Source organism: Lipotes vexillifer, unplaced genomic scaffold, assembly GCF_000442215.2.
Source record: "Lipotes vexillifer unplaced genomic scaffold, Lipotes_vexillifer_v1.1 scaffold216, whole genome shotgun sequence".
Taxonomy (NCBI): Eukaryota; Metazoa; Chordata; class Mammalia; order Artiodactyla; family Lipotidae; genus Lipotes; species Lipotes vexillifer.
The window spans coordinates 1,424,046-1,451,521 of record NW_006779100.1 but is presented as its reverse complement, the minus strand read 5'-3'; the positions used below and the strand labels follow the sequence as shown (position 1 = coordinate 1,451,521).

Below are 27,476 nucleotides of genomic sequence, written 5' to 3'. Positions count from 1 at the left end.
CCTGCACCTTCCTTGCTGTATTGAAATCAGACCTTGTTCAAACCCTAGTCCAGCTAGCTCTGTGACCTTTTCAAATTGGTTAACCTCTCTGAGCCCCAGTTTTTGCATCTGAACGATGGCTGACGCACAGAAACACCCAGCACATGCTAGGTGCCTAATAGATGCATTCTTTCCTGGTCTTCCTCAAATGTTTAAGACCACCCTGTGTTTCTTTAGCTGGGTGCCAAGGGCTCAGGGAGTGCCAGCTGACAGTGTTGCTCCAAGCAAATGCCCTGAGACAGATGGAGGAGTTCAGGGCAGAGAACAGCGCGGGTGAAGGCATGGGGACCTGCCTGTATAAGTGGGATGTGGTGGGTGGCCTGGCTGGGCTGCATGGGGAGGGAGTGGGGTGAGCAGTCAGTGCCTTGGCACCTGTGGGGGGTGAGATTGACAAGGGGGGCTGCTTCCTAAGGGAGGAGCAGGGCTGGGGGAGCCGCAGGCCGAGGGCTCAGTGAGAGATGGTGGCTGGAGGGAGACCCTTCAGAGTGGGCAGTGGTCTTAAAGGTTATTTCTGTCAGAGGTCTCCTCTCTGCCTCTCAAGATGCTGATGAAAGCCAGTAGCCCTACTTCCTTAGTTTTGTGTATAGTGTCAGGGGTTGGCAGCCCAATTTTTTTTTTTTAATAAATTTATTTTATTTATTTATTTATTTATTTTTGGCTCCGTTGGGGGCTCTGTTGCTGCGCGTGGGCTTTCTCTAGTTGTGTTGAGCGGGGGTTGCTCTTTGTTCTGGTGTGTGGGCTTCTCATTGCGGTGGCTTCTCTTGTTGCGGAGCACGGGCTCTAGGCGCACGGGCTTCAGTAGTTGCGGCACGCAGGCTCTAGAGCACAGGCTCAGTAGTTGTGGCGCACGGGCTTAGTTGCTCCGCGGCATGTGGGATCTTCCCGGACCAGGGCTCGAACCCGTGTCCCCTGCATTGGCAGGTGGATTCTTAACCACTGAGCCACCAGGGAAGCCCTCGCAGCCCTCTTTTGATGAGGCGGTGTTGGGTCTCTGGCATAAAGGTGGACCTCTGTCCTTTGGGTGTACCGAGGGGTGTAATGAATTAAACCAGCCCTAAGAGAAAGAGAGCTGCAGGTGGGGCAGAACTTTGCTTTCAAAGAGCCTATAATACCTGGTGCAGTGGCCCCTGTGGGACCCCCAGGAGGTAAGGCTACCACACAGCTCCTGGCTGGGGACAGGGGGAGCCAGTGGGTTAGCTGTGCCAAGGCTGGGATGGAAACGCTTCCCCCTTCTCTCCTTAAAATGGTACATGAGGGGTTGGGGAGGTGAGGATGAAGACCCAGCCTGGCGCGTGCCTGCTTACCGGGCGCCCCAGCGAGAGTCACGGGCAGAGATGGGGCTCACCGGAGGGAGGGCGCCCAGAGATGGCCGGAGGGCTCTAGAAGCTCAGCTCCGGGCTTGGGGCTGAGGGGCAGAGGTGGAGGGCGGAGGGAGGGCGTTGGCCTCCCAGATCCAGTGACTTTCTAACTGGGGCTTGTTTAGGGGCAGGCATGTGTGACCCAGGGAGGAATTGTGTTTCACGCATAAGGGGTGTCACGTGCCAGGGCTTGGGGGCTGGCGGGTGAAGCTGGACAGGAGCTTGGGGTATGAAGGGAGCAGGAGAGGCAGTGTCGTGTCCTGAGGCCGAGACTGCCGCGGGGCCTGTGTGCTGGCCTGCGGAGTCAGGGCCTGCTTCTGTGGCCAGTGGGGAGCCCACAGGCTCTTTGAGGGGGTCTTGAGGGGCTTCAGTACTCTAGGACTCCCTGGGGGCCTCCCGCCTCTGAACCCCAAGCTATGGCTGCTGGCGGGACCCAGTGCTCTCCCCGTCCCCACTGCGGGGGGCGCCTGGGAAGGGACCTGAGCCCTGGCCAGCTGTGCGCTGGTGGCCCCAGTGCAGGGCTGCACCCCTGGAACCAGCAGCTTGGATAGCTGGACCTGGCAAAGGCTGCAGGACAAAAAGGGACACCTCGACTGAGCCTGCCGCGAGCACTGCCGGGGACTCTGGGCTCATGGAAGGTGCCGGAAGGTTATAAAAACAGAGAGCCTGGCAGGGGGGCTCTGTGGGGTGTGGACGAGGAGAGTCGCCGCCGTGTCACTGGCCTGACCCCACCCTGTCCACTCCAGGAGGCTGGGTCAGAAGGAGCCTTGGCCGTCAGCTGTGGGTAAACCCTGGCACCTGCTTGGCCTTTCAAGGCCCGAGGCTTCCTGTGGCAGAGAGGGGCTGGGGTGGGCACCCAGCCTAGCTCTGGACTGTCAGCTCTGCCAGGTGTGCCCCCCGGGAGGGTGCCCTGCTGAATGAGTGCGGCTGGGCCCACCTGGTGGGCTCTCGGGGGCGGAGGTCTGGCCCCTGCTATCCCTTCCCCAGCCTTCACTTTAAACTCCTCTTATCAGGATGGTAACACAGGGAGCCCCCAAGACAAGCCCCGCAGACTCTTGGCTGTGTGAGTAATTAAGCCCTCACTTCAGACGGCCACATCTCTCAAAGCTATAATTTGTAGCCCAAAGTAGTTGCCTGTTGAGAGAGCCAGGAGAGCCCTTGATGGGCCCCCTTCAATGTGCGGCCTGTGGATTCGCTTTTGACCTTTGAGTTGCTCTCCACCTGGCCCGTGGTTTCCTCGGGAAGAGCCGTAGATACGATGGCTGGTGGGAACGGGGGCTTCCCGGAGGGTACTCGGGGAATCTTCTTTTGAGAATTTAGAGGGGGCAATGGAAGTTAAGTTTCCTGATTCAGGTTCCCATGGCTCCACCTTTCTGTGCGATGACAAATGGGCGTGGAGAGAAAAATCACAGGCAGCATCACTGCAGGGCAGAGTGGATTAAATTCTCTGGACACCGGGTCCTCATCTCTAGGGAGGAGACAGTATTTACTTGCAGGATTTTTAGGGGAGGAAAATGAGACCCTCCCCAGTGAAGCACGGAGCAGACGCTGGCCGCGGGGGTCAGCGCTCCCGTGTGTTACCTTCCTTTCCTGGCTTCCTCTCAGGTGTGGCTCCACCTGGCCTCTTATAGACAGATCTTGCGTGTGGATTCGGGGCGGTGGGTGGAGGGTACTCGGCCAACAGGAAACACCTCCCTTGACCTGCAGCCTCTCCAGGCTGACATGCCTGGAATTCTTGGGGCTGGCTGCTGGGTTTGGTTTCCAGATGTGGAAGCAATTGAAGTTCTGTTTTCATAATCCCCAACAGTTTGCCTCCAAAGTCCATGTTCTCTTTTGAAAATCAAGACCTTTGGCTCTGTCTACTTCAGGGGCAGTGGCGGAGACTAGCTGGGCTGTTGGAATCCTTTGTGTTCAGGAGGTAGATTCACCAGGGCACTCAGATCTGGGACCCTGGGCTTTGTTGGGACGGTTAGACCCCATCAAGGGCTTGATGCCCGTGGGAGCAAAAGTTGACCCTGGGACCACCTCCCCTGTGGGTTTTCCTTGGAAGTGGGTCACTTCGCCAAATTCAGCTGCAGTATCTGCCTGGCCTCTTGGTCACCCTCACTGACCCTAGACAGCCAGCCTTGGGGTGGGGGAGGGGACTCTGGTTCTGGCAGCGTCAGGGGGAGGCTGGCATCACAGCCGAGGAGGGTGCCCACGTGTCCCCAGGAGTGGTAGATCGCCCTCCTTCCTCAACTGACCACAACAGAGGGAAGAAGTCTGCCCTAGATTTCAAGTAGCCAGAAATACTGCCTGGCATGGAGAAACTGGTAATATCTTGCTCAATTAGTAGGCACTGCTGGCCACAGAGGTGGCCTGGCCCAGGGTTAGAGGCTCTGTGGTTCCAGGGCTAACTGCAGATCTCTTGTCACCCAGTCACTATTTAGGCCAAATAACTTTTATATTTGTACTATAACTACACTGTGTACAGCTCTGGGCAAACAAAAATTGGCTTTGCAGTTTTAAGTGCCCGTGATTGAACTGCACACACGCATCTCTACAACGAAACTATAATACCTATGCTATTGAGAGAACACAAGAAATGGAAATAATTTACTTAGATCCGTGTATAAAGTGCTTATGAAACATTGTCCTGAAAATCGTAGATCCACCAGGCTTCAGTGTCAGCAAAATACAGTCTCTTTAGAAGCAGCGATATCTCAAAATGATCATGGAAGGGAAGCCAAATTCCTTTGTATAAAGTGCTTATGAAACATTGTCCTGAAAATCGTAGATCCACCAGGCTTCAGTGTCAGCAAAATACAGTCTCTTTAGAAGCAGCGATATCTCAAAATGATCATGGAAGGGAAGCCAACAATTCCTTTGACCAAAAAAAAAAAAAAAAATCCCAAGTTTCTTGACAAGGTTCTGGAGATTCAATAGTTAGTTCTCTATGGAGGTCGAATTGAATTGACCTTGAAGGAATTTGCTCTTATTATCCGGGTGGGAAGGTGGGTGGAAAACACAGACCTAGCTGAGGGGTCTCCACACAGCCTTCCTAGAGGAGGAGGAAAGAGTATTAGTTTGCTAGGGCTACCCTAACAGTACTCCCTGGTCGTGTGTGTGTCTGTGTGTGCGTGCCTGTGTCTGTCCACGTCCTAATTTCCCAATAAGGACGCTGGTCACACTGGATTAGGGCCACCCTTATAACCTCATTTTAATTTAATTACCTCTTTGAAGACCCTGTCTCCAAACACAGTTACATTCTAAGAGACTGCTGGTTGGGGGGCAAGGGGCACACAATTCTGCCCATAACAGAAAGGTTCTCCGGAATCATCCTCCAAGGGGGGAGGGGAGGGGGAGGGGGAGCGGAGCCTGGCACCCAGGGAGAGCCCAAGAGGAGGGGAGGCAGCTCTGCCTTCAGGCAAAGGCCCGCCACTGATGAGGGACCCTTCACATTCTTACAGCTTGAGCCGCCCCTGCCTCTTGATCTAGTCATTTGTAACCTAGACTGCTCACCCTTCAGCTCTTATCCTCAAGCGCTGGTTTTACCCAAGGATGTTGTGCTGGTCCTCTGAGCTCCCTCTTTCCGCTGACTCTACCTTTAGGATAGCATTTTTTATTTTATTTTATTTTTTTGTGGTACGCGGGGCTCTCACTGTTGTGGCCTCTCCCGTTGCGGAGCACAGGCTCCGGACGCGCAGGCTCAGCGGCCATGGCTTAGGGGCCCAGCCGCTCCACAGCATGTGGGATCTTCCCGGACGGGGGCACGAACCCATGTCCCGTGCATCGGCAGGCGGACTCTCAACCACTGTGCCACCAGGGAAGCCCTAGGATAGCATTTTTAAAGGGTGGCTGCCCCTTTTCATAGTTCTTTTATTTTTAAAAACTTCTTAAAAGTCTATTCAGATCCTTCATGCATTTTATTTATTTTATTTTATTAATTGATTAATTAATTTGGCTGCGCCACACAGCATGCAGGATCCTAGTTCCCTGACTAGGGATCGAACCCGCACCGCCCTCCCCACCCCGCCCCCCGCCAGTGGAAGCGCGGCGTCTTAACCACTGGACCACCAGGGATGTCCCCCCATATTCCTTTTAAATGGAGCTAAGTTTATGAGAGATTTTACACTTTTTCTTAACCAGTTCAGCAAGTTTGGGGCAACTGTCTTTCACGCTCTATGTATGTAAGGTTTACTTCTGACATGTTGAAAAAAATGAGACCTGTAAGAACTGATTATGGGAGGCCACTGTGGGTGAGATTGGCTGCCATTCTCTGCCACCAACCTGCATGACTCCCATAGGTTTTGCCGTAAGCAGTGCCCTGCAGTGGCTCACAGCACCTGCTCCCCAGCCCTCATGGCTCCAGAACCCACCATACAGCCCCTGCAATAAGCCGTGCCTCCATCGCCACACAAGGGGACCCCACAGTGTTTCACGGGGAGCCCAGATCAGCCCCTGCAGCCAGGACAGACCATCAGGGAGCTGGTCGTGGAGGAAGACGGCACCGTTAAGGATTCTCATGCCCGGGTGCTCCCCGGTGCTGCTAGCATATTTGCTTTCTGTCTGTGTGGGAGATTTTTTTCTGAGCCATTTGAAATAAAATTCGGCAAGATGTTATTAAAACTAAGGGCATTTCTCCTTCATAACTAGATACGGTTAACACACCTAGCAAAATCGAGCATCATTCCCTAATATCACCCAGTATCTAGTCCATATTCCAGTTTCCCTGCTTGTCCCCAAAAGATCTTTTACAGCTAGGTGGTGGTTTGCTTGCTTGCTTGCTTGAACCAGGATCTAATCAAAGATAACGTTCGGTTTTTATATCTCATGGGTAATTGAAAACAGCAGCTCTCCCAGTGTGGCCCTGGGACCAGTAGCATCAGCATAACCTGACAACTTGTTAGAAATGCACTTAAAAAAAAAGAAAAACCTATTTCAACCTATTGAAATGCACATTTTCAGCCATCACCCCAAACCTACTAAATCAGAAACTGATTCAATCTGAGTTTTAACAATCCACCACACTCTCCAAATGACTCTAAAGTTTGAGAACCACTCGTCTAGAAGAATCCCCCTCCCTTTTCTTTTTTTTTTTTAAACATCTTTATTGGAGTATAATTGCTTTACAGTGGTGTGTTAGTTTCTGCTTTATAACAAAGTGAATCAGTTATACATATACATATGTCCCCATATCTCTTGCGTCTCCCACCCTCCCTATCCCACCCGTCTAGGTGGTCACAAAGCACCGAGCTGATCTCCCTGTGCTATGCGGCTGCTTCCCACTAGCTATCTATTTTACGTTTGGTAGTGTATATATGTCCATGCCACTCTCTCACTTTGACCTAGCTTACCCTTCCCCGTCCCCATATCCTCAAGTCCATTCTCTAGTAGGTCTGTGTCTTTATTCCCGTCTTGCCCCTAGGTTCTTCATGACCTTTTTTTTTTTTTTTTTTGGATTACATATATATGTGTTAGCATACGGTATTTGTTTTTCTCTTTCTGACTTACTTCACTCTGTACAACAAACTCTAGGTCCATCCACCTCACTACAAATAACTCAATTTTGTTTCTTTTTATGGCTGAGTAATATTCCATTGTATATATGTGCCACATCTTCTTTATCCATTCATCTGTTGATGGACACTTAGGTTGCTTCCATGTCCTGGCTATTGTAAATAGAGCTGCAATGAACATTTTGGTACATGACTCTTTGAATTATGGTTTTCTCAGGGTATATGCCCAGTAGTGGGATTGCTGGGTTGTATGGTAGTTCTATTTTTAGTTTTTTAAGGAACCTCCATACTGTTCTCCATAGTGGCTGTATCAATTTACATTTCCACCAACAGTGCAAGAGTGTTCCCTTTTCTCCACACCCTCTCCAGCATTTATTGTTTGTAGATTTTTTGATGATGGCCATTCTGACCAGTGTGAGGTGATACCTCATTGTAGTTTTGATTTGCATTTCTCTAATGGTTAATGATGTTAAGCATTCTTTCATGTGTTTGTTGGCAATCTGTATATCTTCTTTGGAGAAATGTCTGTTTAGGTCTTCTGCCCATTTTTGGATTGGGTTGTTTGTTTTTTTGATATGGAGCTGCATGAGCTGCTTGTAAAGTTTGGAGATTAATCCTTTGTCAGTTGCTTCATTTGCAAATATTTTCTCCCATTCTGAGGGTTGTCTTTCCATCTTGTTTGTGGTTTCCTTTGCTGTGCAAAAGCTTTTAAGTTTCATTAGGTCCTATTTGTTTATTCTTTTTTTTATTTCCATTTCTCTAGGAGGTGGGTCAAAAAGGATCTTGCTGTGATTTATGTCATAGAGTGTTCTGCCTGTGTTTTTCTCTAAGAGGTTGATAGTGTCTGGCCTTACATTTAGGTCTTGAATCCATTTTGAGTTTATTTTTGTGTATGGTGTTAGGGAGTGTTCTAATTTCATTCTTTTCATATAGCTGTCCAGTTTTCCCAGCACCACTTATTGAAGAGGCTGTCTTTTTTCCACTGTATATTCTTGCCTCCTTTATCAAAGATAAGGTGGCTATATCTGCATGGGTTTATCTCTGGGCTTTCTATCCTGTTCCATTGATCTATATTTCTGTTTTTGTGCCAGTACCATACTGTCTTGACTACTGTAGCTTTGTAGTATAGTCTGAAGTCAGGGACCCTCCCTCTTCTTTATGACTTTCTCTTTTGGAAAAGACCAGGCCAGTTGTCTTAGAAGGTGCCACATTCTTTCTGTCTGATTGTTTCCCTGTGGTGATGTGTAACTTGTTCCTCTGTCCCCTGCTTTCCCATTTAGTAGAGGTTAGGTTTTAAGGCTTGATTAGAATTAAATGTTTTGTAAAGACTGTATGCTAGGTGATGCTGTGTCCTTCATAATGGAACACATCAGGAGGCCAGTGTGTGATTGGTCCTAATTAGCGGTGCCAGGTTTGATCACTGCATTAAAATGACAGTAGCCTGTTTTCTCCATGGTAGTGGTACTGGGGGTGGGGTCAGGGGGTTGCAGTAATCTGTAGGGTGATTCTTTGGTATTGTGCAAGTATCCAAATGCTCATCAACCTTTGATCTAATGGTTTTATTCTACAGTTGTTGGGTGTAACGTTATATTTGTGTCCTGTCAAGCTTGTGTTCACATCTTCTGTTTCCCTTCTAATTATCTTGTTTGTGTGCTTTATCATTTACTGAGAGATGAGTTAAGTTTTGCTCTGTATATTTTGAAACCACGTTATTAGGTGTGTAAATGCTTAGGAGTGTTACATCTTGTTAAATTGATTTTTATTGTTTTTTTAATGTCTCTCTATCTCTTGTCTGATATTAATATAGCCCCTCCAACTTTTAGTTGGTGTTTGCGTGGTGTATCTTTTTTCATTCTTTTACTTCCCACCTACATGTGTCCTTATGCTTAAATTGTGTCTCTTGTAAATGGCATGTAGTTTTTGTTTTTTGTTTTTTGTTTTGTTTTTTTTTTTGCAGTACGCGGGCCTCTCACTGTGGTGGCCTCTCCCTTTGCGGAGCACAGGCTCCAGACGTGCAGGCTCAGCGGCCATGGCTCACGGGCCTAGCCGCTCCGCGGCATGTGGGATCTTCCCGGACCGGGGCATGAACCCGTGTCCCCTGCATCAGCAGGCGGCCTCTCAATCACTGCGCCACCAGGGAAGCCCGGCGTGTAGTTTTTTAAATCTAGTCTGACAGTATTTCTCTTTTAATAGGATGGTTTATTCAATTTTCATTTAATGAATTACTGATATGGTTGAGCTCTTTATTATGTGTCTTTTTGTTTGTTCCAATCTGATCTTTGATTCTCTTTTCCTCCCTTTTCCTGAATTCTTTTGGATGACTTAAGTATTCTCCTCTTCCATTTTCTTCTCCATTAGATTTTTAGCAACACATTTTTATTTTTATTTTTTAACTGATACCTTTTGACGTGTTCAAATGTGTTATTGGAACAGAAGTGGGGACAGAGGGCTCAGAGTGTCTCCTGGGTGGGGCTATGGCCCTGGAGTGAGCAGCATTTCCAGTGGGGTCCAGGGTCTGACCCGTTGCCTAATGGGCTTGGAAAGCAGATCTTGTTGGCCCTTCCCACACCCCTGGGACTCGAGTGCCACTTATGCCTGCAGATTGTCCCTCCTTGAACGCACAGAGCCAAAACTCCAGCTGATTCATTCTCAGTGAGCATTGCACTCCGGCAGCGAGCTCGGGCAGCCCTCCTCTCATTGTCAGCATGCTCCTCGGAAGCTCGTCCTGATCCGAAGGGTGGTGGGTGAACTTGGACCCCGGGGAGCTGGTTAGAAGATCTGAATGGACACGGAGTGGTCTCCAGCTCTGGTGCCAGTTCAGCAAGGCCCCACAGCCTTTAGGGCCGACTGGACATTCAGGTCAGCCGGACAAAAGACCCCTGGCCAGTGCCTGGGTGGTCGCTGCCAGGATCTGCCTCAGAATCTCACCCCAACCCTTAAGGCTTCCAGCCCCTCTGTTCTGCTGCCCTGCAGGGGATTCGCCCACCTCTGGCCTTAGTTTGGCTGCCAAGGGGCCAATCCCGCATCCCTCATTTCTACAGTTTTTCTGGGAGCTACGTCATGCCCTCCTTTCCCTTGCACTCCTGGGGCACTACCTGAGCAGCAGCATGTGTGCTGCGGTGAGGGTGTGGAGATCAGGCAGAGAGACAGTTGAGGAGTTGCAGTTAAAACACTGAAAAAAGGCAGTGCGGGCTTCCACACCCCTTCCGTGGTCGTGGTGGTGGTGGTGGTGGTGGTGGTGGTGATGGTGTGTGCAACAGCAGACTGACTCATCTGACCACCTTGGCTTTATGGAAATGGAGTTCTTGAGAAACACGAGCATGACTTTCTCTTCCGTCATTACCAGCTTGAGGCTCCACAGCTGGTGGAGGCCAGATCCTGGACTGAACCAAGTCTGCCCGAGAGCCTCAGTCTCTCCATCTGCAAAATGGGCTGGTTTAGTACCTCCCTCCAGGGGGTGATGGGAGAATCAAACCCTCTTAGTATTTCTCACTTGAGACTAATAATAAGCTCCTGAAGAACTCCTGTTGTCACTATTGTCCCCCTCCTGGGGTCTGCGGGTCTACTTTATGATGAAAGTAGTGTAGCTGCTAGGGCGTCTACACTGAGATCCACTCCTGGGTGGGAACCCAGTCAAGGGTGGTCTTCAGCTGCCGGTGGTGCCCTCCCTGAAGTGAGGGTTCAGGAGGTGGATCCTGGAGCCCCTGGCTGGGAGGAGACAGCCTGAAAGCTGCTCTGGGTGCCCCACCCCTGGGAGGGAGCTTAACTAGAGGGGATTCTGCTCTAGCCTTGCGGGTGGCAATCTGTCTGTTTGCCTGATCTTGGCCTCCCCATCAGAGTGGGAAGCTTGGGCTGCAGAGCTTTGAACTCACAGTGTGAGGTCAGTCCCCAGGGCTGGCTGAGACGGGTGATAACCTCTAATAGTTTGGTGACCTGGTGCTCCCAGGTTTGCCCTTGGCCCTGTTGTGGGCAAGCTGAGGCCTCGTATGTGAGTCAAGGTTGCTTTTGTTCTGAAGGCAAGGCTGAGGCACCAGCCCCTCCATGTGGACCCCTAAATCCCTCTTATTCCCACCCTCACCCCTTGACTGGCACCCGGGCGACCCTCTGCTGAAAAGTCTCCCATGAGCCATTGATGAGCACCAGCTGCCTGCAGAGCAAGTCCTGGCTTCAAGCCGGGAGTTGGGGACAGCCTGCATGGCTGCTAATCTCTACTGCCACCATCTTTGCTTGATGAGAGCTGCTGAGCCACAGTGGTGTGTAGTGGATCCTGGCCCAGGTAACCCCATCCCCTCCCTGTGCACCTGGGGCACTGGCACCAACAAGTTAGCTCCATAACCTGAATCGTCTGCTACCTGGGGAAAGACGCAGCGAGACCCTGACTGGGCCTATCACTGTTCCTGGGCTGTTGGCTGGCTGGGAGGGTGGATGAGGGCTTTGACTCCCCACACGCCCAGTCCCCTCAAGCCTGCTCAGCCTCGCCAGGCGGCAGGCTGGCCTCTCCCCGGCCCTGGGCTTAGTTTGTGTCCATCCCTCCCCCCATACCTTCCCTGCAGTGGGGTTCCACGTGTGCCCGCTGGTGCCTGGCAGCACGGGAAGCTGGGATGTGCCCGCCCGAGCTATTTTTACCTAGCCCTGTCCCCATGGAGCTGTTCTTTGGCTCCACATTACTGCCTGGGGAGCAGAGCCATTGCCAGGGCTGGGGGTGGATAGCCAGAGCCTGGGAGCCTCGTGGACTCCCTCGCCCAGGCAGCATCTCATCCTAACACTTAATAAAGGGTATAATTAATGCACAGAGAGACCCTCCAAGACAGTGGGCAGAAGACAGCCCTGGTGGGGAGAAAAGAGGCACCTGGCCTGTTCGGAGGGCCGGCTCTGCACCATGGGGTGTCTGGCTTCCAGAAGCTGCACCCAGCCTACCTTCACACCATGTGCCACCGGGGTCGGAGGGATAGGATCCCGGGGGCTGGAGAGAGACCGCTAGGCCAGCATGCACCCCTGGCTATCTTTTCTCAATACAATGAAGATAATAATAGCTCAGGTTTGAGCACTTTCTGCTTAGAATACGTACCAACTCGTTTAATGCTAATAGTTAACCCCATTCCATAGATGGGGAGACTGAGGCACTGAAGTTCAGTAAACCTAAGAGCGCAGAGCTGGTAGCGCAGTGCAGGTGGACTGACCAGGAGTTGAACCGGTCAGTCCACCTGCAGAGCTTTCTGCTTCTAACGCCACTCCGCCCCCCGCTCTTTGCTGTGTTTCCAAGCATCCATGAGGTGTGAGGCATAATTATTCTCCAGGGCAATCTTGCCAGGTAGGTATTTCCATCCCTGTTTTTAGATGAGGCTCAGAAATCCAACAGCTGGGTCACAGCCAGCCAGCGACCAAGCGGGGACCAGCGCCCAGGCCTCAGGCTTCCCGCGCTGGGCTCTTGCCAGCTAACCATCAGCGGTGCAGTTTGGGCCCAGTTGCTGATCACCTGCCCTGTGCTCCCTGTGATGCTGACTGTGGGGTTCAGATGTGGAAGTCCTCATGTTTACCCCTTTAGGGGCTTCCCTCTCCCCGGGAATGTGGAAATGGGGTCACCTGGAGTCAGCTGCCAGGCGAATGGGCCAGGTGGGGGAGGGGGAGGGCCAAAGGAAGCAGCTGAGTCTGGGCCGTGCCGCAGCCCCTCCGAGGGTGTGGCCAGTGGGGCCCCTCTGAGGCCTGGAAGGGCCCCACGGGTACTGATGCTTAGCCTTTGCACCAGCCATTGAATTCAGCTCGTGCCAACTTGCTACAGAGGAAGACGTGACTTTGGGGCCTGCTGGTGGGTGCAGGCTGCGCCTGAGACTGGAGAAGGCGGCCCCACGGGCAGGCTTGTGCCTCCAGGCCCCACTTCCAGCCCGGGCCGGCAGCATCCAGCCCCAGCCAGAGACGGGGGTGGGGGGCTGGAGAACCTGCCCTGCCGGAGCGGCTGACTGGGGCGTGTTTGCCCAGCCTTGGGCCCCAGAACTCTCCAGAAACCCTCTTGAGGATGACCTGCCTCCTGGCCTCCTGTCTGTCCAGGATCTCACCGGTTGACTAGCCAGGGACGCGTGGGCTGCAGGGGCAGCTCGGCTTCTGCAACACACAGCCCCTAAGGAGGCCGGGTCAGGATTTAATGCTTCCACAGCTGCCAGCTCTTTGGTGCCTGTGAAAATTGTCACGTGTGGTCCTTAGAGTAGCCTCTGAGGTAGGGGTGACTGTCCCCATTCTGTAGGTAAGGAGTCAGGAGCTCAGAGGTCACTTGCCCAAGGTCACACTGCTTGTGAGTGGCCGGGCCAGCCAGGACTAAAAACCCAGTCTGCCAGGCTGCAGAGCGGCACCGCCACCCAGCCCCACTCACAGGGGTGTCCTGGGGCCCCTCCAGGTGACCTGGAGTGCACTGGACATATGCCAGCCACGCCTGTGGCTCTGGGTCCTGAGGAACAGAGCCCTGGGGCCATGGGTCACCCACAGATGTTGCCTGGAGCTACCTGCTGAGGACACTGTCCCTTCCCTAAAGGCCCCCCAAAAAATCAGACACCCCCTTTTCTGTGAAATCCCATTACGCACTCCCCTGATCCTGCCACCCCTCCAGAGCAGGCCTAGGATCCGGGACCACCAGGCGTCCCCTGACGCCCAAGGAGCTCGCTGCTGCGGAGGGAGGTCTGGATGTGGACCAGGTGGCCTGGGGCGGGCTGGCAGCTCTCGGGGTTCTCGGCCTAGAAGTGCCCACGAGCAGCAGGTGCCCTGTGGAGCGATGTCCTCCTTCCCCCCCCGACCTTCCCCCAGCTCCATCCCGGGGCTGCCGCAGCCCAGTTTCCTGCTGTCGGGAATGGGCCTGGGGTTTGTCTGGGCACTCTGGAATCCTGGAGCAACAGGAGACTCTGCCTCACCACGCGCAGGCAGATGACTCTTTAGCTCTTGCACATTCCCCAGAGTTCTTCCTCTTCAGGGCAGCACGTGTGACACAGGGGCTCCGTGGGGGCCCCGACCAGCCCCGGGCCCTGACTGGAGGGTAACTGGGCCTCAGGAAGCCCCTGCTGTCAGGTGCAGCATCTTCCCAGGCCGTCTGGAAACCCCGTGAGGACGGTGCTTTTATTATGGATGAGTTCTTCCTCTTCCTCTGTAACTTTATCTAAAAAATATAAAAGAAACTGGCTCAGAAGGGTTTCTGATGTGACTTTGGTTCTCCCAGCCAGGGAGTGATGGCTCCAGGTGGGGTGAGAGGTTGCCTTCCAGCACCTTCCAGCAGCCATCCCTGCTTGCCTCCCTTCCTGAGCTGTCTGGGATCAGAGCAGGCTGTCCCCCAACCTCAGCAGCGCTGCCTCCCCACCCCACCCCGTGCTACACTCAGCCCTTCCCTGGAGGACCAGGGAGAGTGGAAGCTGGGCTGGGACCCAGGCCCCCAGGAAGGAGCACGGGTGACAGGGCCACTTTTGTCCAGGAAAAAAGCCAAACTGGTACCATCCCAGACTACATCCCAGCTACTTTTCTTATAGCTGTCTTTATATTATTTAAATTGGGGGGGGGGGACTGCAGATCTTAGTGGGATGTAACCGTGTTGTATCAATAAGTGGAAAATGCATTTAATACACCTAACCTACCAAACATCATAACTTCGCCTAGAATAACTTAAACAGAATTACCCAGCACAAAGCCTATTTTTAAATTAAGTGTTGAATAGCTCATGTAATTGATTGAACGCTGTACCAAAAGTGAAAAACAATGGTTGTAAGCATATCAGTGGTTCACCCTCGTGATCGGGTGACTGACCGGGAGCTGCGGCCGCCCAGCATCAGGAGGGCGTCAGACCACACATCGCTAGCCCGGGAAAGGAGCAAAATTCCAACTTGGAAGTACAGTTTCTGCTGAATACCTGTCACTTTCACTCCATTGCAAAGTCAAAACATCGTAGGCCGAGGGCTTCCCTGGTGGTGCAGTGGTTGAGAGTCCGCCTGCCGATGCAGGGGACACAGGTTCGTGCCCCGGTCCGGGAAGATCCCACATGCCGCGGAGCGGCTGGGCCCATGAGCCATGGCCGCTGAGCCTGTGCGTCCGGAGCCTGTGCTCCGCAACGGGAGAGACCACAGCAGTGAGAGGCTCGCGTACCACAAAAAATATAAATAAATAAAAATTGTGGGTCGAGCCATCGTAAGTTGGAGGACCGCCTGCACTAGAAATGGTTTTGAAGTTGTAGTTAAAATTTCCACTTGCCTTGGGCAACCAGTTGTGGCTTGAATGAAGAGATCTTGACGCAGGGAGAGCAGCCGTTTTTTAAGAGAAAAGGCTGGCCTGTCGAGAGCGTGTGTGCAGGCGTGTGTAGCGGAGGGAGGGTGTCAGGGTGGGTGAGGGCTGGGACTTGTGGCTCCAGGTCTCAGGTCCCTCTGGAGCCGGGCAGTTCCAGGCGGTCCCCTCCCTCTCCGAGTCTCGTCTTCCCTGAGTGTCGGATGGAGAAGATGAATCCTCCATCCTGCCCCGTACACTCCCCGGAGCTCTCCCAGGGCTGCCGTGAGAGCTGAATGCTGTGTGGGGGAGACAGACAGGATGCTTCGTCAAGTGTGAAGGGCCGGGCAGGTGTGGAGTCTGCTTAGTCAGAGGGTAAAAATATGCCCAGGAGGTGTTGGTCTAGTTGGGAGGGAGGGACCCCGGTGGGGTGTCTGACCCCTCCTGCTGCCCCTGCCGTGACTGAGACAGGCCACTTGAGAACACTCTCTCTTTCCACCCTGGGCAGGGCCTTGGGCCAGGTGTCAGGAGTTACGGGTATGTCGCTGTGGGACCTCAGGTGAGGGGGTTGGTCCCCACCTGTGTACCATGGGTTGGGTGTTGGGACAGAGTGCCTGGCAGAAACGTGGCCTCCGTATCTCAGTGTCCAGTGAGGCAGACATGAGTTGGCCAGAAGCCAAGCCAGATGCTTAATCACAGGTGCTGGGCTCCACTTGGCCCCCTGCCTGCCTTCTAAGGGGCAGGGTGGGTGGCAGCCTCTTGCGGACCCCTGCTGACGCGGTTCCAGGGGGAAAGCATGGGCGTTGGTGACTCACAGGCCAGTCCCAGCCCTGCCACTGACTCCCACGTGGCCCCAAGCAAGTCACGTCACCTCCCTACACAGAGGGGGAAGGAGACCCACCTCTCAGGGCTGTGAAGAGGGGAAGAAACACCCACTTGCAAAGTGACCAAGCCCTCTTGTGAGCCACAGAGCAGGGACTCCCAGCCAGTGCCGCCTTTGCCCTGCCATGTGTCTGGGAGGGTGAAAAGCTGCAGGTGGAGGAACAGAACATGCTCCTTGCTTCTCTACGAGCCCCAGCTCCCCATGGAGGACCTCTCTCCGGGTGACCACCCACTAGCCCGGACATTCCCTGCTGGAGGCAGGAAGCGGGGGCGGCATGTGGAAGTCGCAGCATTAGGCGGAGTGCCTGGGCTTCATAATTAGTAATGTGTTCCTGTGATGTGTCTCTCCTCATGGTCACCATGGGTTGCGTCAGTGATAAATGGAACCAAGCGAGCGGTGGCCAGAGGCCGGTGGGACCCTCTGCCTACGGCCAGTGGACTTCTGGCAGGTACTCTTTGAGCCTTGACTTCCCCGTTAGTAAAATGGGGATGGGAATCCCTGTCCTGAAGGGTCATGAAGCCCAAATGGGGTAATATATTAACTCTTAGCTCGGTCTCCAGAACTCGGTGGTGGTTCTGTAAATGTTGGTTTCCCTTTCTTTTCTACACGGACAGCTTCGGGCTTGCAGACAAGAGCTCACTTAGGACACAAGATTTGATAAGGTTGGGAGCTGTGTGGGATTGATTAGTGCCACGTAGGTGCAAAGGGCCGCGTGAACACTAGGAGGGAGTTTAATTACACAGCCCCTCGGCCTCCACAGTCAGAGGCTCCTGGCTGCCTGCTGCCGGCTTTATTGGTCCATCTGGTGCTCAGCCCGAGTCATGGCACAGGCAGGAGGCAAGCTCATTAGTCGCCGTCTATTCTTAGCGCTGGCATGTGTCTTGGTGGGGACAGACCCCCTGGACAGCTGCACACGTCTGGGCGGGCACAGCCAAGCCGCGCGCTGACCACCTTCCTTGGATGTCCCTGCTCCTGTTCTTGTCTGAGATGCCCAGAGGCTTTTCACAGCCCTTGTTACTGTTACTCTTCTTGTGGTCCTGGGGCTGGAGGACGCACCTTTAACGGGGACCCTGCCAGCCCTAGCTAGGAGCACGGTGAAGTACCTGGGGAATAGTTGACATCTCCGGCGGGAGCAGGTGGAGGCTGTCACCTCCAAGCTTCCTACCTCCTCAGGGGCAAAGCAGCCCCGAGAGATGGTTTGTAGAGATATGCCTCTCTCGGACTAGGTAAACTCTGAATAAAGCCAGAGCTCTTCTCCTGTAAGATGGTTTTAGCAAAAGGTTTGGGCAAATCTTTATGGTGCGCTGACATTGCCGGGCAGGGTGCTAGGCACCGAGGACCAGTCCAAAGCTCAGACTTGAAAGACCTAGAATTCTTGCTCCCCAGCTTGGCTGTGACAGGGCCGGGGCAGATCTGTGGTCTAGACTTATCCACTGAGGTCCTGCTGTGACACAGCGATCCCTCTGTAAGATTCCATCGCCATCCTCAACTTACAGAGGCCAGAACTGAGGTTCAGAGATGCTATTTGACATGCCCAGAACCGTGGGGGGCAGACCCCATGCTGGGCAGTCCCTGTATCATGCCGCATCAAACTCTGCTAGGTCAGAGTCATTGTCATTGGGGCTGTGCCTTTCTAATCACTAAGAAGCTTTCTCGGAGTCACTTGGCTTCCTGTGCAGACTTTGTGTTGGGGACCCTGCCAAGCAGCCCAGGTGCCCTGGATGATGCAGCTGGCCTGGCTGTGGCCCTTCTCCATGGAAGGCTGTCCTGGAGGTTCCCACCCTTCACTGGCCTTGCACGAGAGGTCCCCGAGGTGAATCATCTGCCAGGGTCTCACACCCGAGGTTTCAGTGTCTGGGCTTCCTGGAACCGCAGTCCCCGCCGTCCCCGCCGTCCCCGCCGTCCCCGGCCCTGCTGGCATCCTTACGGTCTGAGGAGCAGTGCTGAGCCTCGGGGAGCCAGGCTCACTCGTGCTGCCCCCCTCTGTCTTCCCCAGGGCAGCGAGGTGCCAGACCCCACCTTTGCTGATGGCGAGCTCCTCCCCAGGGAGTCCGGCTTCTTTCCTGTGGATGAGGACGAGGCCATGACGCTGGCCCCGCCCGAGGGCCCCCAGGAGTCGGACATGGACGGCCCCACGGAGAGCAGCCGGAGTCTGGAGGGGCCGGTCGGGATTGCCGCCGAGAAGGAGGCAGGGCTCGGGGGCCTGTTCCTTCCGGAGGACAAGTGAGTTAAAACTGCCTGGAGCTCCACTTGTCGGGAGAAGGTGATGGTCACGGCCAGAGGTTTGGAGCGGGAGGAGGGGGCTCCCGGTGCCAACCTTACCATATACGAAGTGGTCGATTTTTAATCATGTTCGACCTTCGAGAAAAAGGCAAGTTCATATGTTTCAACCTAGTATATTTCCTCAGTGCAGGGGTTCGCAAACCCAAGGGTCTCTGGGAATCACACTGTCGAGGAGGGGCCCTTTGGAGCTGTTCATCCCTGTTGCGTCCCGGGGGCGGTCCATCCGCTGCACTGGTGACCAGCCAGCCCAAGGACAGCTGGTCATATGGCCAATCATCTGCCACCTGATCATTCCCGTTTGTTATCTGGGGCCAGTCACCAGGAGGCAGCCAGCAGCAGGTGCCGAGAGATTTAGTAAAAGTTACAGGAGAAAGCGGCGAGGAATGGGACGAATTCAACCCGAGGTGCTAAGGAGCCCAAGGACAGATACATACATGAATCAATAAAATAAGGTGGAGATACCCAGAGACTTGATCTTCAGCCCCAATGATTAACGCTGTGATTCTTAGATGGAAACCAGGGTTCCTCAGGGGCACAGTTTGAAAATCACTGTTTCCCATTCTTTGAGTGCACAGGCTTGTCAGCAGGTTGGAGAGATCCCAGTTTACGAGTAAGGATACACAGAAACTGCTGCACAACGACTCAAGGGAAGATATGTTTTGGCAGGTGATGAGTTAGTTGTACTTCTTTGTTCTTAGGTTTCAGACAGGGTTCAGCCAGCCACTGACTCTGTCCCAGGCCACGCTGGGTCACCCGTGAGAGGCCTGGGGTCTCTGACCTGTGTTCTGTGGCCTTAGGCTTCTTTGGACTAGAAATCCGCTCTGTGGATTAGGCGAAGCATCCTGCCTACTGGCTCATTGTTGTTTTTTGTTTGTTTGTTTGTTTTGTGGTACTCGGGCCTCTCACTGTTGGGGCCTCTCCCTTGGCGGAGCACAGGCTCCGGATGCGCAGGCTCAGCGGCCATGGCTCACGGGCCCAGCCGCTCCGCGGCATGTGGGATCTTCCCGAACCAGGGCACGAACCCGTGTCCCCTGCATCGGCAGGCAGACTTCCCAACGACCAGGGAAGCCCATTTAAATATTTTTATTTCCTGCTTTACCTTCTTCTGTGTAGACCCTTTACATGCTTAGACTTATTATGTCTAAAATTTTATATGTAACTTTTAGTTTAATTTTTAAAACTTCAAAATAATTTTTTTTAAGTTTAGTTTTTAGTTTTAATTTTTAGAACTTTTTCAATCAAAAAAAACTTTCGCTTTTAATTTTTCCACATTACTGCCAGTATTTTTTACAAACCTATCCAGAGTGATTTGAGAGTCCATAATTTATGTGACCATTTCATTTACTGATATATAGTATAATTTAACAGCTAATTCAGTGTAGCTGTCCATACACCATTAAGTTGTAAGCAATGTTTGGCTGCTCTAGGGCAGCGTCGGTTTGAACATCTCTCGTGCAGAAACCTTTTCTATGGTGAGGTGTTTCCCTTAGGATAAGGTCCCTGGAGTGTGCTTACCAGGCCAAGAAATACAGGCTTCATCAGGCTCCTGGTATCTTGGCGCCCATGGACCTCCTGGAAAGTGTGGCCAGTTTGGGCCCCGCAGGCTGTGGTGGCGCCTCGTTCACAGCCGACCCTTGTCTTACACTCAGGTCCCTGGGCCACACTCCATCCGTGACCACGTCAGACCTCTCCACACACTCCACCACCTCACTCATCAGCAACGAGGAGCAGTTCGAAGATTACGGGGAGGCGGATGACGTGGACTGTGCCCCCAGCAGCCCCTGCCCCGACGACGAGACCAGGACCAATGTCTACTCGGACCTGGGGTCGTCGGTGTCCTCCAGGTGGCCCCTTGGTCTGGAGTGGCATTTGGGGTCCAGGAAAAGTGGCAGAACCAGTCCAGCCTCATCCTAGCGGGGGTTCAGCTGGCGGAGTCGTGAGCTAACTGGGCTCTGCTCCTGTACTGGGGGGGGGCGCCTGGGGGGGTGCTGCCTTTGCACCCTAATTGGGGGTCTGGAATTCCTCCTTCCTCCTGTCTTGGGGAAGAAACACAACCAACCTGAAAGGCCGAAGGCTCCAAGTGGCATATTGATTCCTTTCCGCACAGCTGAGTCATTACTCTGACCATAGCTCTCAGTTGCCTTCTCTGTGAAATGCGTACAACTCGTTGGCTTCCTGTCTTTGAGAGCGCTGGAGGAGGGAGATCTCTTGCTTTACTTCCACTCCCCACCCCCCACCCCCAAACACACACACACACACACACACACACACACACACACACAGCATGAGAGAATTTGTCACGTTTCACGCCATGACTGAAATCTAAATACGACTATTTAGATTCTGAAGCTACCAGGCAAGAACGTGTGTGTCTGTTTGTCTTCTCCTGCAGAGCCCATATCCCACTGTGAATTCTCAGCACTCGTTTTCCTCCCCCCCCCCCCCCCCCCCCCCCAAACACACACACACACACACACACACACACACACACACAAGGCTCACAGGTTTTGGAGAATCTAGTAATAAGCTCAGCAGGACGGGGCAGGGCACCAGACTGGACAGCAGTTCAGAAGGTGATTTCTTTCCCTCTCGTGACCCAGCGCGGGGCAGACGCCTAGGAAGATGCGGCACGCGTACAACAGCGAATTGCTGGATGTTTACTGCTCTCAGTGCTGCAAGAAAATCAACCTGCTCAATGATTTGGAAGCCCGACTGAAAAATCTGAAGGCCAACAGGTGAGGCCCCGGGGCCCAGCATAGGGGCGGGTGGGGTGGGGACCAGAGGGAGAAGCAGGGGGGAAGGTGGCCCCGCTCTGTCCTGACAGGTGATCGGGGGTTGCTTCTCAGGGCCAAGCTGATTAGTGAGGGCAGGAAAAAGCCTCGCCCGCACTTTGATCTCTTGCAGCCAGGGCAGAGGAAGGAGTGGGCTAAAGGCCTCTCTGTTCAACCATCCTTTTCTCTCTCTCCCCCTCTCTCCCCCCACCCCACTCTCTGTCTCTAGCCCCAACCGGAAGATCTCTAGCACAGCCTTTGGACGGTAAGGCCTCCCTCAGGGTAGTGCGGGTTGAACGCTGTCCCCTTTCACTGTACTCCTGCTGACAGGGTGGCCGACTCCATGCCAGCAGCCCAGACCCAGCCAGTGCCCTGCACGCGTCTGCACGTGCAGAGGGGGATGAGGCGTCCCAGGCGGTGCAGGCGGAGGAAGCTCCACTTGCGAGAAAGCGGGGCCGGCCTCCTTGCCAAACCCATCCCTCGTCCCTTCTGCCCCTTCTGGCAGCGGGCGGCCTCTCCAAGCCCTCCGTTGCCTCTGCCTCAGGCAGGCACACCAGGGGTGCCCTGAGAGACACAGCTGCCCTCACGGCTGCCGGTGCCTTTCCCTGGGCGCTGGAGCAGGCAGCTCTACCAGCGGAGGCCCTGGGCTTCCCACTGGCAGAGATGGGGCATGAGTGTCCCCACTGGAGCTGGTCCCTCTGCTCCAGGTTAAATCCTGCACAGCTGACCTCCTGGGCCTGCCAGGGTCCCGCACCCGCTCTCCTGCAGATTCGCCCCAGTTCCACACCCGGGGCTCTGGGAGCTGCCAGCAAGTGTCCAGGAGCTGGGGTGGGACAGTCTCTTGGCTGAGACCCTGGCTGCTGGCTGGGAGGGGGAAGCGGCTGGGTTCTGCCTCAGGCAAGAGTTACCTGGACAGCAGTGCCCATTTCCAGTCCCAGCCACCGACCCACCGTCCTACCATCCTGCAAAGCCTGGGAGGGTCTCCCTCCCCCTGCCCACCACCTGGGTCCCCAGAGATGTAGCGGGAGCCGACTGGGTGGTCTCAGGGGGCCCAGGCCCTCTGTCGGGGCTGTGGTACCAGGCTGCCTGCACGGGGCGGTTTTCCAGGTGGAAGGGGCCAGGAGTGGGGGGGCTCCTCCACCAGCTCTGGTCTGTGGCAGCTGCTGGCTGGAACACTGGTGTGCACCAGCGTACTGACGCAGCAGGAAATGGCTCTGATGGATCGGCCATGTCTGCTGGGGCTCAGGAGCCCCGTCTGCCGTCCTCAGAGCAGAATGATCTCTTGAGTTCAGAAGTCAGGCCACTCTGCTCCCCTGACTAGGCGAGGGCACCCTCCCTGGGGTCCCGGGTGCTCCCCCAGCCCATAGCCTGAGTCTGGACCCCAGTCTCCCCAGAGCCCCTGCAGCCAGACATGCCTCCCCCAACCGTGTGCAGGCAGCTCATGCACAGCAGCAACTTCAGCAGCAGCAATGGCAGCACCGAGGACCTGTTCCGGGACAGCATAGACTCTTGTGATAACGACATCACTGAGAAGGTGGGCCTGGGCGGGAGGGCGGGGACGTGACATGGGCATGCCCCCTGGGGGTGGGGGGAGGGGCTCCTGGCGGCTGGCTGCGGCGGGGGGTGGGGGGAGGGGCTCCTGACGGCTGCCTGGGGGCTTGGGAGACCCTGTCCCTGCCCATGAGTCGGGGATAGGTGGCCCCGATCACATGGGCACATCCACCCCCGGCCCCACCCAGCACGACCCTTCACTCACAGTCATGCAGGGCTCCTAGCCGTCAGTCCCATCATTGTTAGGTTCTCAGTCCAGTGGACTTAGAGGTTTCCTCCACCCCACCCCTGCCCCCCTACGTTAGGTGAGTTTTCTGGAAAAAAAGGTGACAGAGCTGGAGAATGACAGTCTGACCAACGGGGACCTGAAGAGCAAGCTGAAGCAGGAGAACACACAGCTGGTGCACAGGTCAGGCCCGGCCTTGGCTGAGACGCGGGCATGGAGGGTGGTCCGTGTTACTGAGCCCCCAGGAGAAGCTGGGCGGAGTGAGGTGGGGTAGGTGACCTGCAGGTCCTTCTAGCTCTGAGGGTCTGTGATACGTCAGCCCCTGGCTGTGGGCCCTGCCCACTCTGGGTGCCCAGGAGGACAGGTCTTTGGGGACAGGGAGACAGGCAGAGCTTGACCTCGGCCCCCCAGGTCTGCAGCCCCAGCTCGGGTGAATGGGAGGAATTGGGATCCATTTCCTGTCTCTCTCTGTCCCACAACGATGAGGGCCTGACCGCCCTTCTGGGGGACAAGCTCTGCAAAGGGAGAGACCGGTGCGAGTTGGGGGTTCACACCTGCCACGGGTGGGGAAGGGTCCAGGCATTGCTGCGCCCTCTGCCCAACAGAGGCCCACTGAACGTGACTCAGTGCGGTGGTGCGTGTATGGTGTAGTCCTCACAGGATGGCATAAAACTTGGTAAACTGATCCCCGTCCAGGGTCTGGTCCTCAACCTCGTAGGGCCCAAAGATGAGTCCTCTTGTACACCCCAGAAGTTCAGTTCCATGGAGGGACTGTTGCCAGTGAAAGGTGCCCCAGACTGATATACCGACTAGGCCACCAGTAGTGGGGTTACGACAGTGGGGCCTGGCCTTACCTGGCTCTGGCAGGCCCACCACCAGCCAGGATGTGCCTGTCTTTGCGGTCAGGGTGCCCAGTGAGCTGAGCTGTTGATCAGAGGGGGACCAGCCGGGAAGGAAGGGAGCAAAAAGAGTAGGTGAGGCCTGAGGGCTATTTGATCCACTGTGGCGAGGCCACCCCTCTCTGTGCCCGCCCTGGGAGAACCCCTTCAACTGCCAGGGCTGCCCCCTCCTGGCTCCGGTGGTGGGTGTGGCTGGCACGCCTCTCCTTAGATGCCCTGGGGTCCCTTGTTCATCTGTCAGCAAAGCTGCCGGCCCACAGTCGGGGTGTCAGGATCTTGGGGTCCGGGGCTCCCAGGGGTCGCAGCCTGGGTTGTGGGGGGGAGAGTCAGGCCACAAGAGCTTGCCCTGCACTGGGGTCCTTGCCCCGCTCCTCAGGGTGCACGAACTGGAGGAGATGGTGAAGGATCAGGAGACTACGGCCGAGCAGGCCCTGGGGGAGGAGGTTCGGCGCCACCGGGAGGCCTACAGCAAGCTGGAACGGGAGCGCAGCACGGAGATCGAGCTGCTGAACACCAGGTGGGCCCGCGGGATGGCCCAGTGCCCTCCGCCCTCTGATGCGCCCTCACGCCCAGCTCTTGCCCTGTGGGCCGGCGCCGTTCCCATTGTATGGATGGGAAAACTGAGCCCCAAAGGGAAGCCTTCTGTAAATCTACTTTTGATACTTGAACACATGGATGTGTTCTCTAGGAAGCAGGTAAAAGAATGTTCATAGTAGGTACAACTGGAAACGACGCTTGTCTATCAATAGAAGAATAGGTTAACACACACACACACACACACACACACCACACACACACACCACAGACCATACATACACACACACCCCTTGTTTTGTCCGAGGCGCACTCAGGGCTTGTGGAACAAGAGGATTCCTAGTTCTTGTGTCAGGGCGAGCCCTTATCAGGGAGCCCACGTCCTGGCCAGTCTGAAAAAGAAGGCCTGGAATTCTTTGGGGCGCTCAGGTGTGACTGGACTCGTAAGGCCTCTTATGGTCAAGCTCTGCACCCCCAGCTGCCTTGGGATAAGACCAATTTCTGATTTTCTTTTTGTTTGTTTCTGCCAAATCACTCAAGCATAGACTCTCTCCTGCTCAATTCTGAGGCTTAGCTTTGTGAGGGCTGATCTTGCTTGGTGGTTTGCTTCAGCAGAGTGGGAGCTTTGTATAAAATCTTCCAGAGTGTACTTGCAGGTCAGTACCTAATTCATGCAGCATTGGTGGTGGGGGGGTGGTCTTGACTCGTAGCTGGTTAAAAAAATGAAAGTAAATGTGTATGTATTGTGGGGATGTGCCCCACGTGGACCAATGCTGAGCCCTGTAGTGCAGCTAAGCTCTGTGCTTGGGACACATTGAGTGGTGTAAGCAATGCTGCTAAAAAAACAGATAGCCAAATTTTGATAGCTTAACTTAATAACTATCTCCAGTACCACTAGAGTGTCAGCTCCACAGGAGGGAGGACTCTTCCTGCTATTTTTCCCAGTTTCTAGCACATATTGGTGTTCAGTCAATACTCCCAGAATGATTGAATCACTAGTGGAGTTCACATGTATTGTTAAGAAAACTTAGTGACTGCCATCCCCTCCCACCTTCCCAAAGAAACTGGACGAAAGACATCTACAGAAAAATCATAGCAGAGGGACAGAATGCCTAGAAAATGTTCAGCCTCACCCAGGATTGAAAAAATGCGCGTGAACATTATAATCATCCGCCACTTGAAAATTAGCATCGATTCAAAACTGATAACATTGCATGCCGGCATGAATGCAGTGAGATACTCTCTTATATTTCAGGTGGGAGGGCAAATGGGTATAACTTTTAGAAAAAGTCACTTGTCAGTGTGTATCAAAAATTGTAAAAGTGTTCATATGAGTTGACCCAGTAAGATTCTGATAATAATTGTATGGCTAAATCTTGGAGTAAGTCCAATTCATGATACTAACTTCCCCATTACAGGAGGGTATTTGCAATGAAGCAGCAGTGTATTTATGGAAGGGAGAATGTTGGCTGTAGAAACAGTGAGGTATTAAGAGAAGCAAAAATGAATAATCTAGAAAATGTTCCTGAACACGTAGCAGAATTGTGGGGTTTTAATTTTTTTGGGTTTTGAATAAAACAACTGAAAAAACCCCAGAAGACCAATTTTCAGTTAAGTATTAGTGTTGCCCAGAGCTAAGATCCAATTACTCCCTACCGTATTTTACAATATTTTACCAACTTGCTTTTGCACGTCTCAGGTTTATGCCATTAGATTGTTTTGCTTTTAAAATACTCTAGTAAGCATTTAGCTAACACTTAAAATTAAATTACATTAATAATTTATATTCAGTATAATATATTACAGGGCTTCAGTTACATTATAATCTTTTGACCAAAGTGCTTTACTGGTGCTTGGCTTCTGGATGAATGTCTGCTGACCTGGCATTTGCATTATTGCGTTTTATTATTTTAACATTCACAACCTGTACAGCAGTTTTGAAAAACAGTAGAGCCTATAGTGTGTGTAACAGTACTCTCTCTCTCTCTCTCTCTCTCTCTCTCTCTCTCTCTCTCTCTCTCTCTCTCTCTCTCTTTCTGGTATGTACCCTCCAGGGAGCGGAGAATTGCTGCAGACTGTCCAATCGTAAGGGAATCTCCATTTTTGACATTCTTGTCCTCCTTTCCCCAGGGTGCAGCAATTAGAGGAAGAAAATACAGAACTTAGGACGACAGTGACTCGGCTGAAGTCGCAAACAGAGAAGCTGGATGAGGTAAAGCAGGTCCAGGCGTCGCTCAGACTTGGATCTTGAGCCAGATCCACAGAGAGGCTGCGTTGCCATCGGAGGCCTTTGGTTTCTAGTTTCTGAAATTCTAATAAAATTGCTGTAGCCAAAAAAAAAGAAAAAAGGCATCAAACATGAATAATCATTCATTTTTCCATATTTCTTCTTTTCCAAGTTTTCTATAGTGAATATCTATTTCCTTGTATTATGGGGGGAAATAATAAAAAAAAAAAAGAAAGAGGTTAGCTTCTGGTTGGGGTCTTACCTTCTTTTTAAAAAAATTTATTTATTTTATTTATTTATTTTTGGCCGCATTGGGTCTTTGTTGCCGTGCACGGGCTTTCTGTAGTTGCAGCGAGCAGGGGCTACTCTTCCTTGTGGTGCGCCAGCTTCTCATTGCGGTGGCTTCTCTTGTTGTGGAGCACAGGCTCTAGAGAGCAGGCTCAGTAGTTGTGGCTCACAGGCTTAGTTGCTCCGCGGCACGTGGGATCTTCCCAGACCAGGGCTCGAACCCGTGTCCCCTGCATTGGTAGGCAGATTCTTAACCACTGCACCACCAGGGAAGTCCAGGGTGTCTTACCTTCTTATTCAGGTCCATGTGGCATCATTGAAGGGCTTCAGAGACCTGAGATTTTTCTAGCTGTGTCTCTAGACTCCTAGGGGATCTGGCCATTTCTTTAATCTGTGCCTCGGAGGGCTCTGTCCAAGGGGCTGATCTGATGGCCCATTTGTCGAGGTGTCTGCCCCGGCCCCCAGCAAACCCCCTGGGGCACAGCGGGCCCCCTGGGAACTCTCCCCCTGCCCCGGTCTCCCCGGCTCCAGGAGCGGCAGCGCATGTCCGACCGGCTGGAGGACACCAGCCTGCGGCTCAAGGATGAGATGGACCTGTACAAGCGCATGATGGACAAGCTGCGGCAGAACCGCCTTGAGTTCCAGAAGGAGCGGGAGGCGACGCAGGAGGTGGGTCCCGGGCCGGCAGGTGCC

General features: G+C 53.6%; 1 protein-coding gene across 1 annotated transcript in view; it reads left to right on the top strand.

The window, feature by feature from the left end:
• RAB11FIP4 (RAB11 family interacting protein 4) overlaps nt 1-27,476 on the top strand; it is a 124,130-nt gene that overhangs the window by 93,979 nt on the left and 2,675 nt on the right. The window contains exons 8-16 of the mRNA XM_007452463.1: nt 18,001-18,227; nt 19,937-20,131; nt 20,888-21,022; nt 21,288-21,323; nt 22,493-22,592; nt 22,915-23,018; nt 24,111-24,251; nt 26,399-26,480; nt 27,315-27,452. Of these exons, the coding sequence (XP_007452525.1) occupies nt 18,001-18,227; nt 19,937-20,131; nt 20,888-21,022; nt 21,288-21,323; nt 22,493-22,592; nt 22,915-23,018; nt 24,111-24,251; nt 26,399-26,480; nt 27,315-27,452 (1,158 nt within the window). The remainder of the gene's footprint in view (nt 1-18,000; nt 18,228-19,936; nt 20,132-20,887; nt 21,023-21,287; nt 21,324-22,492; nt 22,593-22,914; nt 23,019-24,110; nt 24,252-26,398; nt 26,481-27,314; nt 27,453-27,476) is intronic.